The 12,281-nt window shown below is 47.5% G+C and overlaps 1 protein-coding gene across 1 annotated transcript in view; it reads left to right on the top strand.

The window, feature by feature from the left end:
• Positions 1-12,281, top strand: part of LOC134911374 (actin-like protein 6A) — a 79,898-nt gene that overhangs the window by 25,345 nt on the left and 42,272 nt on the right. Inside the window, exons 9-10 of the mRNA XM_063919616.1 lie at positions 8,075-8,155; positions 11,888-11,983. Of these exons, the coding sequence (XP_063775686.1) occupies positions 8,075-8,155; positions 11,888-11,983 (177 nt within the window). The remainder of the gene's footprint in view (positions 1-8,074; positions 8,156-11,887; positions 11,984-12,281) is intronic.

Below are 12,281 nucleotides of genomic sequence, written 5' to 3' on the forward strand. Positions count from 1 at the left end.
TTTTAACCCCTGCCAGAATACAGCAAAAAGCGGGAGAAAAGTCCGCCGAGAAGGGGGCGGAGCCTATCTCCTCAGCACCCGGGCGCCATTTTCCCTCACAGCTCCGCTGGAAGGACGTCTCCCTGACTCTCCCCTGCAGTCCTGCACTACAGAAAAGGGTAAAACAAGAGAGGGGGGCACTAATTAGGCGCAGAATTAATAAAATAGCAGCTATAAGGGGAAAAACACTTCTATAAGGTTATCCCTGTATATATATATATAGCGCTCTGGTGTGTGCTGGCATACTCTCCCTCTGTCTCCCCAAAGGGCTAGTGGGGTCCTGTCCTCTATCAGAGCATTCCCTGTGTGTGTGCTGTGTGTCGGTACGATTGTGTCGACATGTATGAGGAGGAAAATGGTGTGGAGGTGGAGCAATTGCCTGTAATGGAGATGTCACCCCCTAGGGAGTCGACACCTGAGTGGCTGAGCTTATGGAAGGAATTACGTGACAGTGTCAGCTCTTTACAAAAGACGGTTGATGACATGAGACAGCCGGCTACTCAGCTCGTGCCTGTCCAGGCGTCTCAAAAGCCATCAGGGGCTCTAAAACGCCCGTTACCTCAGATGGCAGATACAGACGCCGACACGGATACTGACTCCAGTGTCGACGATGAAGAGACGAATGTAACTTCCAGTAGGGCCACACGTTACATGATTGATGCTATGAAAAATGTTTTACATATTTCTGATAATACAAGTACCACTAAAAAGGGTATTATGTTTGGTGAGAAAAAACTGCCTGTAGTTTTTCCTGCATCTGAGGAATTAAATAAAGTGTGTGATGAAGCGTGGGTTTCCCCCGATAAAAAACTGATAATTCCTAAAAGGTTATTAGCATCATACCCCTTCCCGCCAGAGGATAGGGCACGTTGGGAAACACCCCCTAGGGTGGATAAAGCGCTCACACGTTTGTCTAAACAGGTGGCACTGCCGTCTCCTGATACGGCCGCCCTTAAGGAACCTGCTGACAGAAAGCAGGAGAATATCCTAAAATGTATATACACTCACACGGGTGTTATACTGCGACCAGCAATCGCCTCAGCCTGGATGTGCAGTGCTGGGGTGGCTTGGTCGGATTCCCTGACTGACAATATTGATACCCTAGATAGGGACAGTATATTACTGACTATAGAGCATTTGAAAGATGCATTTCTATATATGCGTGATGCACAGAGGGATATTTGCCGACTGGCATCAAGAGTAAGTGCGCTGTCCATTTCTGCCAGAAGAGGGTTATGGACGAGGCAGTGGTCAGGTGATGCTGATTCCAAAAGGCATATGGAAGTATTGCCTTATAAAGGGGAGGAGTTATTTGGGGTAGGTCTATCAGACCTGGTGGCCACGGCAACTGCTGGGAAATCCACATTTTTACCCCAGGTAGCCTCTCAACATAAGAAGACGCCGTATTATCAGGCGCAGTCCTTTCGGCCCCATAAGGGCAAGCGTGCAAAAGGCTCCTCATTTTCTGCCCCGTGGCAGAGGGAGAGGAAAAAGGCTGCAGCAAACAGCCAGTTCCCAGGAACAGAAACCCTCTCCCGTTTCTGCCAAGTCCTCAGCATGACGCTGGGGCTTTACAAGCGGACTCAGGCATGGTGGGGGCCCGTCTCAAGAATTTCAGCGTGCAGTGGGCTCACTCACAGGTGGACCCCTGGATCCTTCAGGTGGTATCTCAGGGGTACAAATTGGAATTCGAGACGTCTCCCCCTCGCCGTTTCCTAAAGTCTGCTTTACCGACGTCTCCCTCCGACAGGGAGGCGGTGTTGGAAGCCATTCACAAGCTGTATTCCCAGCAGGTGATAATCAAGGTACCCCTCCTGCAACAGGGAAAGGGGTATTATTCCACGCTGTTTGTGGTACCGAAGCCGGACGGCTCGGTGAGACCTATTTTAAATCTGAAATCCTTGAACACTTACATACACAGGTTCAAATTCAAGATGGAGTCACTCAGAGCGGTGATTGCGAACTTGGAAGAAGGGGATTATATGGTGTCTTTGGACATCAACGATGCTTACCTCCATGTCCCAATTTACCCTTCTCACCAAGGGTACCTCAGGTTTGTGGTACAGAACTGTCACTATCAGTTTCAGACGCTGCCGTTTGGTTTGTCCACGGCACCCCGGGTCTTTACCAAGGTAATGGCCGAAATGATGATACTCCTTCGAAGGAAGGGAGTTTTAGTTATCCCATACTTGGACGATCTCCTGATAAGGGCAAGATCCAGGGAACAGTTGGTAGTCGGGGTAGCACTATCTCAAGTAGTGTTGCGGCAGCACGGTTGGATTCTCAATATTCCAAAATCGCAGCTGATCCCGACGACACGTCTTCTATTCCTAGGGATGATCCTGGACGCAGTCCAGAAAAAGGCGTTTCTCCCGGAGGAGAAAGCCAGGGAGTTATCCGAACTAGTCAGAAACCTCCTAAAACCAGGCCAAGTGTCAGTGCATCAATGCACAAGGGTCCTGGGAAAAATGGTGGCTTCCTACGAAGCAATCCCATTCGGCAGATTCCACGCAAGAACTTTCCAGTGGGACCTGCTGGACAAATGGTCCGGATCGCATCTTCAGATGCATCAGCGGATAACCCTGCCACCAAAGACAAGGGTGTCTCTCCTGTGGTGGTTGCAGAGTGCTCATCTTCTAGAGGGCCGCAGAATCGGCATTCAGGACTGGGTCCTGGTGACCACGGATGCCAGCCTGCGAGGCTGGGGAGCAGTCACACAGGGAAGAAATTTCCAGGGCTTGTGGTCAAGCCTGGAGACATCACTTCACATAAATATCCTGGAGCTGAGGGCCATTTACAATGCCCTAAGCCAAGCAAGACCTCTGCTTCAAGGTCTGCCGGTGCTGATCCAGTCGGACAACATCACGGTAGTCGCCCACGTGAACAGACAGGGCGGCACAAGAAGCAGGAGGGCAATGGCAGAAGCTGCAAGGATTCTTCGCTGGGCGGAAAATCATGTGATAGCACTGTCAGCAGTGTTCATTCCGGGAGTGGACAACTGGGAAGCAGACTTCCTCAGCAGGCACGACCTCCACCCGGGAGAGTGGGGACTTCACCCAGAAGTCTTCCACATGATTGTAAACCGTTGGGAAAAACCAAAGGTGGACATGATGGCGTCCCGCCTCAACAAAAAATTGGACAGGTATTGCGCCAGGTCAAGGGACCCTCAGGCAATAGCTGTGGACGCTCTGGTAACACCATGGGTGTACCAGTCAGTGTATGTGTTCCCTCCTCTGCATCTCATACCCAAGGTTCTGAGAATTATAAGACGGAGAGGAGTGAGAACTATACTCGTGGCTCCGGATTGGCCAAGAAGGACTTGGTACCCGGAACTTCAAGAGATGCTCACAGAGGACCCGTGGCCTCTACCTCTAAGAAGGGACCTGCTCCAGCAAGGACCCTGTCTGTTCCAAGACTTACCGCGGCTGCGTTTGACGGCATGGCGGTTGAACGCCGGATCCTGAAGGAAAAAGGCATTCCGGAAGAAGTCATTCCTACCCTGATCAAAGCCAGGAAGGATGTGACCGCAAAGCATTATCACCGCATTTGGCGAAAATATGTTGCGTGGTGCGAGGCCAGGAAGGCCCCAACGGAGGAATTTCAACTGGGTCGATTCCTGCATTTCCTGCAAACAGGAGTGTCTATGGGCCTAAAATTAGGATCCATTAAGGTTCAGATTTCGGCCCTGTCGATTTTCTTCCAGAAAGAACTGGCTTCAGTTCCTGAAGTTCAGACGTTTGTCAAGGGGGTGCTGCATATACAGCCTCCTTTTGTGCCTCCAGTGGCACCTTGGGATCTCAATGTAGTTTTGGGGTTCCTAAAATCGCATTGGTTTGAACCGCTTAAATCTGTGGATTTGAAATATCTCACATGGAAAGTGGTCATGCTGTTGGCCCTGGCTTCGGCCAGGCGCGTGTCAGAATTGGCGGCTTTATCTTATAAAAGCCCTTACCTGATTTTTCATACGGACAGGGCAGAATTGAGGACTTGTCCACAATTTCTCCCTAAGGTGGTTTCAGCGTTTCACTTGAACCAGCCTATTGTGGTACCTGCGGCTACTAGGGACTTGGAGGACTCCAAGTTGCTGGACGTTGTCAGGGCTCTGAAAATTTATGTTTCCAGGACGGCTGGAGTCAGAAAATCTGACTCGCTGTTTATCCTGTATGCACCCAACAAGCTGGGTGCTCCTGCTTCTAAGCAGACTATTGCTCGTTGGATTTGTAGTACAATTCAGCTTGCACATTCTGTGGCAGGCCTGCCACAGCCAAAATCTGTAAATGCCCACTCCACAAGGAAGGTGGGCTCATCTTGGGCGGCGGCCCGAGGGGTCTCGGCTTTACAACTTTGCCGAGCAGCTACTTGGTCAGGGGCAAACACGTTTGCATAATTCTACAAATTTGATACCCTGGCTGAGGAGGACCTGGAGTTCTCTCATTCGGTGCTGCAGAGTCATCCGCACTCTCCCGCCCGTTTGGGAGCTTTGGTATAATCCCCATGGTCCTTACGGAGTTCCCAGCATCCACTAGGACGTCAGAGAAAATAAGAATTTACTTACCGATAATTCTATTTCTCGTAGTCCGTAGTGGATGCTGGGCGCCCATCCCAAGTGCGGATTGTCTGCAATACTTGTACATAGTTATTGTTACCTAAATCGGGTTATTGTTGTTGTGAGCCATCTATCCAGAGGCTCCTCTGTTATCATACTGTTAACTGGGTTCAGATCACAAGTTGTACGGTGTGATTGGTGTGGCTGGTTTGAGTCTTACCCGGGATTCATAAATCCTTCCTTATTGTGTACGCTCGTCCGGGCACAGTATCTTAACTGAGGCTTGGAGGAGGGTCATAGGGGGAGGAGCCAGTGCACACCAGGTAGTCCTAAAGCTTTACTTTTGTGCCCAGTCTCCTGCGGAGCCGCTATTCCCCATGGTCCTTACGGAGTTCCCAGCATCCACTACGGACTACGAGAAATAGAATTATCGGTAAGTAAATTCTTATTTTCTGTTTATTGTTTTAATAAATATACAGGCATAACAAAAGTGCTACACCCACATAGCTTTATATATTCCGTGTAGTGATACAAGACCTTAGCGATAACCAAGCCCAGATTTAATACACAGTGGGCCTGTAGCAAGGGGTGGATACAGACAGGGCCGTAACTATGTATGCGCCAGGAGTGCCTGGCACACAGCGCAGTTGCCCTGAGGGCGCAACTGGCCGCATCCCCGTACCAAGAGGACTTCAGTCAGCAGCATTGTAATGAGTCAAACTGACTCATTACAAGCCGCCTGAGCGAAGAGAGGAGCAGCAGCTTCGGGGACAGTGGTGTAGGAGGAGGGAGGGGGACTTGGGAGCCGCAGCAGCGCACTGTAATTGGTGGCGGCGCCACTGCAGCTGTCCCTCTCCTTCCACATTGGCTGGCCACTGCTGCTGTGAATGCTGGGATGAAGGAAGCGCATCCCAGCATTCACAGCGGCGGCGGCCAGCCAGCCTATGTGGAAGGAGAGGGACAGCTGCAGCGGCGCCGGCACCAATTACAGTGCGCTGCTGCGGCTCCCAAGTCCCCCTCCCTCCTCCTCCTTCTCCCCTGCCCGGGATCTGCCTGACTGCCACAGTGCGTAAAAATGAGAGACTGTCTGCCGTAATGTGTTAAAAGGGGGACTGTCTGCCGTAATGTGTAAAAAGGTGGACTGTCTGCTGTAATGTGTAAAAGGGGGACTGTCTGCCGCAATGTGTAAAAGGGGGACTGTCTGCTGTAATGTGTAAAAGGTGGAATCTATCTGCTGTAATATGTAAACGGTGGACTCAGCCGTAATGTGTATAAAGGGGACACTGTCTGCCGTAATGTGTAAAAAGGAGACGCTGTCTGCCGTAATGTGTAAAAAGGGTACATTACCTGCCGTATTGTGTAAAAGGGGCTCTACCTGGTGTAGTGGCGCTACTGTGTGGCGTATTTTGAATAATGGAGGCTACTGTGCACTGTAATATGAATTGGTATTATTTTGTGGCCACACCCCTTCCCCCTGAACCCACGTCCCTATATTTTTGACGCGTGCCTATGGCGAGCACTACTCCTATTTTACTTAAGAGTGGGGGGCGATGCCGTTTCTTGCACACGGCACTAAAATGTCTAGTTACGGCTCTGGATACAGGCAAACTAACAGACTTGAGTAAGCTGCTGTGTGGGCGTGAGTGCAATGTGCCAATATGGGATGTGAAATAGCTGTAAATCAGGGGTGGCCAAACAGTCGATCGCGATCGACTGGTCGATCGCAGGCATGCGACCAGTCGATCGCGATCCTCCGCCCAGCCACCCGAAGCCGAGCCTCTCCTGCCTGCCGCCCTGCCCCTCTGTCTGGTCTCCGGCAGTGACGGCGGAGTGTATAGTTCAAATCAGGTGCCGGTTCGTTAGCCAATGAGAGCTCGCGGACCGGCGCCTGATTTGAGCTATACACGCTGCCATCACCGCCGGAGATCAGACTGAAAAGCAGGGTGGCAGGCAGGAGAAGCGCGCGCTGCGCTCACCACACAGCAACGGTGAGCTCTACTATGGGGGCATATCTGGCATTGTGGGCACATGACTCAGTGGGGCATATCTGGCAATGTGGGTCATATGTGGCACTGTGGGGGCATATCTGGCACTGTGGGGGCATATCTGGCTCTGCGGGCACATGGCACTGTGGGGGCATATCTATAATCTGGCACTGTGGGGTCATATCTGTATCTGGCACTGTGGGGTCATATCTGGCACTGTGGGGTCATATCTGTATCTGGCACTGTGGGGTCATATCTGGCACTGTGGGGGCATATCTAGCACTGTGGGCACATGGCACTGTGGGGTCATATCTGTATCTGGCACTGTGGGGTCATATCTGGCACTGTGGGGTCATATCTGGCACTGTGGGCACATGGCACTGTGGGTGCATATCTGTAATCTGGCACTGTGGGGGCATATCTGGCACTGTGGCGGCATATCTGGCACTGTGGGGGCATATCTGTAATCTGGCACTGTGGGGGCATATCTGGCACTGTGGGGGCATATCTGGCACTGTGGGCGCATATCTGGCACTGTTTGCACATGGCACTGTGGGGGCATGTGTGTATCTGGCACGCTATTATTCCTCCTAGGTAGATCACAAAAGCTTTTTAGCTTTCAAAGTAGATCGCTGACTCCAAAAGTCTGCCCACCCCTGCTGTAAATGATCTTATTTATTATTATTATTATTATTAGAGATTCAGCTGTCATATACTAGTAAATGGCTGCATTCACCAACATCCTCAGTTGTGATCCCTGATGATTTTGATAGGACCATTATTGGGCATTGCTGCAAAACCAGATTGTTTATAATAGAGGAGGAGGACGTAGAAGATCTGGGGGGTGGGGATTGGATTGTAGATTATTTTCACCATTCTTTGTGTATTTGATACTGGTAGCCATGCAAATGTGTATATAATGCAGCAGAGTACACTAAACCTATTTGTGAAGAATAGTGAATCATCATTTTTCAAAACACTAACCATATATTACAGTGGTTAGAGAGAGGCACACACCATGTGCAGATCCCTTTAATACGTTAAGTAGTTTTATTTATTCAACATATTTGTTCTAGATAAGTGTTGATGCATATTATTCAAATTATCCTATTTTGCCCTTGTCACAATTTTGAGGTTTTTAGACCTATTAGAAGTGTAATCTGAGAGTAAAGGAAAGACAGAAGCAGGTGGTATTTACTAATGCTCTATCATCTCCTTATCACATGGAATTTGTACCTATGATGGTATAGCAATAACCCGTGACTTGTAAAGGCTGAGGAAATATGATGACGATGCAACTGGAAGTGCATTTACCTTATTTAGTTATATATATAGTGTTTACCTTATTAGGTTATGTGTTATGATCATGTTATCGGTTTATAGTTTCACAATGTGTATCCTTTTGTCAGATGCCATGAGATATATGTAAAACAGAAATACATAGCATTAAGGACCAATAAGATTATATGTAATATTAATTTAAAATTGTTTCCTCTACTCTCAGGGTTTGTCTGACAATACTGAGCTTGGTGTTAGCCATATTGTGTTGACAAGTGTTGGAAAGTGCGACAGTAGCATTGGATCAGTAAGTGTATTATTTTTTTATAAAAAGTGTTATTTAACCAGACCTAGGGGTATATTTACTAAGATTTGTAATTGTAGGGATTTGGTGGGAGATTAAACACAAATGACATCGGTAGTGTGAATTTGCAACTTTTTTTTTTTCTTTACGTGGCATTTACTATTCTGTCGTATTTGCATTTTCGTTTTTTTCCGATGTCGATGTCATTCGTAATGTCAGGCAGTGTTTTACGGGAGTGATTAGTAAAACATTGCCAGACTTAACACAATGAATCCCAGCCGGATCAGTGTGATCCGTGCAGGGCTTCATTGTGTACCTTAAAAGAAGTCTGTAAAGTGTTAAAAATCCCCCCAAAAATTGCGTGTGGTCCCCCCTCCTAAGTATAACCAGCCTCAGGCTCTTTGAGCCGGTCCTGGTTGTAAAGATACAGGGAAAAAAAATGAATAGGGTCCCCCCATATGTAAACAACCAGCACCGGGCTCTGCGCCTGGTCCTGGTGCAAAAAATACGGGGGACAAAAGACGTAGGGGTTCCCCGTATTTTTAACACCAGCTCCACTAGCCAAGTACATAATGCCACAGCTGGGGGACACTTTTATACTGGTCCCAGCGGCCCTGGCATTACATCCCCAACTAGTCACCCCTGGCTAAGGTACCGCGGAGGAGTGGGGACCCCTTAAATCAAGGGGTCCCCCCCTCCAGCCACCCAAGGACCAGGGGTGAAGCCCAAGGCTGCGCCCCCCCATCTGTGGGCGGTGGATGGGAGGCTGATAGCCTTTTGTGTAAAAAAAAGAATATTGTTTTTTTGTAGCAGAAATAGAAGTCCCAGCAAGCCTTCCCCGCAAGCTGGTACTTAGAGAACCACAAGTACCAACACGCAGGGGGGGGGGGGGGGGAAACAGGCCCGCTGGTACCTGTAGTTCTACTACAAAAAAATACCCAAATAAAAACAAAACACACACACCGTGACAGTAAAACTTTAATTTACATACATGCACACTTACACATTCACATACTTACCTATGTTGGCGCGGAGCCCCTCGGTCCTCTTCTCCAGTAGAATCCACGGGGTACCTGTAAATAAAAAATATACTTACAAACAATCCAGTGTAGATCGGTCCTCTTCTTTAAGTTTGTAATCCACGGACTTGTGTAAAATAATAAAACGAAATACCCGAACCACGAACTGAAAGGGGTCCCATGTTTACACATGGAACCCCTTTCGCCGACTGGAGGGACCCCCCGTGACTGCTGTCAGTGAAGGTCCCGCCAGCCAATCAGGGAGCGCCACGTCATGGCACTCTCCCGATTGGCTGTGCGCTCCTGCACTGTCAATCATGAGGAGCGCACTGGTTACAATGTAGCGTAGCTGCGCTCCAGTGTAACCAATGATGGGAACTTTAAGGTCTACGGTTAACCGCAAGTTAAATGGGGTCACTCTTGTAGGGACAGGTTGATGGTACCGGGGACCCATCTTCCTGCCCCTAGCTGCATGTGTGCATTGCGCCCTTGGCATCGGTGACACTCAACACCGTAGTATCAGAATGCACCACATATGTTGGTATATATAACATTCCTGCTGCCCTGGTATAATCTGCGATAGATCTGTTGCACTATGATATACAGTGTTTTAGTGGCGCCACTTTCAGGTGGACAATGCACATATTCAGCTTGCGTCAGGTTGATGGTGCCGGGGAGCCTGAAGCCAGGCCTACCTGCATGTGTGCATTGTGCTCCTGAAAGCGCTGCCACTCAAAAAACACGGCATATCATACTGAACCATATTTATATTCAAAATTAAAATTGGAGGAAACATTAATATAAAGTTCTAGTATTTTAAAAACTTCAGCCATGTTGGCCCCATATTACTAAAATACTTAAGTTTATATATAAATATATATACAATTATTTTTTGGGTTCACAAGTGTATTCATGCACTTATATATTGCAGCAGATGTGGTGCATTGTAATACTACGGCTTTGAGTGGCACCCTGCTGCTATATGTAGCAATTTTTCTTTTTTCATTTCATAAATGTAATGATGTACATGTGCTGCATCATGAAAACCATGGTTAAGAGTGGCACCGCTTTCAGGCGCACAATACACACATGCTGCTAGGGGCCGGTTGTTGGTTCTGGGGAACCTTCAAAATCTTGCAGATAAATCTGGTGTGCTTTGGTCAGCATGCGATGCGCTCACATTCGATCATCTGATGCCACCCGATTTCTGGTCGTAAGGGGCATGCAATAAATCACAGGATTGTATGCACATTGAATGCACAAAAAAAGCACTTTCGATGCAATTTATTTCAAGGTGAGCTTCAAGGGAAATCGGGTCCGATATTACATTGAATGTAATCGCACAAGTGTATGGGCACCATTAGATTTGGTTGGGTTATTTTGTTTCTCTGCTGGGTAAATACTGGCTGCTTTATTTTTACACTGCAATTTAGATTTCAGTTTGAACACACCCCACCCAAATCTAACTCTTTCTGCACATGTTATATCTGCCCCCCCTGCAGTGCACATGATTTTTCCCAACTGCTAACAAATTTGCTGCTGCGATCTACTCTGAATTAGGGGGGTAATTCCAAGTTGATCGCAGCAGGAATTCTGTTAGCAATTGGGCAAAACCATGTGCACTGCAGGGGAGGCAGATATAACATGTGCAGAGAGAGTTAGATTTGGGTGGGGTGTGTTCAATCTGCAATCTAATTTGCAGTGTAAAAATAAAACAGCCAGTATTTACCCTGCACAGAAATAAAATAACCCACCCAAATCTAACTCTCTCTGCAAATGTTATATTTGCCACACCTGCAGTGCACATGGGGGGTCATTCCGAGTTGTTCGCTCGCAAGCTGCTTTTAGCAGCTTTGCACACGCTAAGCCGCCGCCTACTGGGAGTGAATCTTAGCATAGTAAAATTGCGAACGAAAGATTCTCAAAATTGCGATTACACACCTCATAGCAGTTTCTGAGTAGCTTCAAACTTACTCGGCATCTGCGATCAGTTCAGTGCTTGTCGTTCCTGGTTTGACGTCACAAACACACCCAGCGTTCGCCCAGACACTCCTCCGTTTCTCTAGCCACTCCCGCGTTTTTCCCAGAAACGGTAGCGTTTTTTCACACACACCCATAAAACGGCCAGTTTCCGCCCAGAAACACCCACTTCCTGTCAATCACACTCCGATCGCCTGAACGAAGAAAAAGCCGTGAGTAAAATACCTAACTGTATAGCAAATTTACTTGGCGCAGTTGCAGTGCGAACATTGCGCATGCGCACTAAGCGGAAAATCGCTGCGATGCGAAGAAATTTACCGAGCGAACAACTCGGAATGACCCCCATGTGGTTTTGCCCAACTGCTAAAAAATTTCCTGCTGCGATCAACTTGGAATTACCCCCTAGGTCCTATGTCATTATGGGGCAGACGTGTTAAGCCTTGGAGAGTAATAAACTACCAACCAATCAGTTCCTAACTGCCATTTTTTTTCAAACACAGCCAGTAACAGGGCAGTTAGGAGCTGATTGGCTGGTACTTTATCTCTCTCCATTTTATCACTCTACAAGGCTTAGTACATCTTGCTTTAAAAGTAAAATACCTACCTCTGTGCTTCTAGTTTCATGCCAGACATGACTGCTGAAATGATGGTGGTATATATTACAACAATACATGGCGGTGTTTTATGCGCATTATACATTGTGGATAGTTATGTAATCATTTATTTTATGTTACAGAAATTGTATGGGGGTGTGATCGTAGCAGGAGGAAATACCTTGTTGCGGGGTTACACTGACAGACTGACGAGTGAACTCTCAAAAAAAATACCACCGGTATGTTTTTGCCCATTGTTTTCTTCAGTAAGATATATTTTTTGGGTCTGTTTTGGAAATATAACCTAGAACCCATCCACAAAGATGCAAGTATCCTTTAAAATTAAAATTGTATTTGTTTCAATTTTAAATCAGGTTGCATTTTGGAGACTCCATTGCACAAGTACTTGTTCAATGTCCATTTCTCATATCTAGAAATATTGTTCAAATGCTACTTTCTGTAATATGTTTATACTTCTCCTGCTCATGCGGAAAGTGCTGAAAATAGCAATTCGTTTAAGCCCATCACATCCAGGAC

The sequence above is a fragment of the Pseudophryne corroboree genome, chromosome 4 (genome assembly GCF_028390025.1).
Source record: "Pseudophryne corroboree isolate aPseCor3 chromosome 4, aPseCor3.hap2, whole genome shotgun sequence".
Classification (NCBI taxonomy): Eukaryota; Metazoa; Chordata; class Amphibia; order Anura; family Myobatrachidae; genus Pseudophryne; species Pseudophryne corroboree.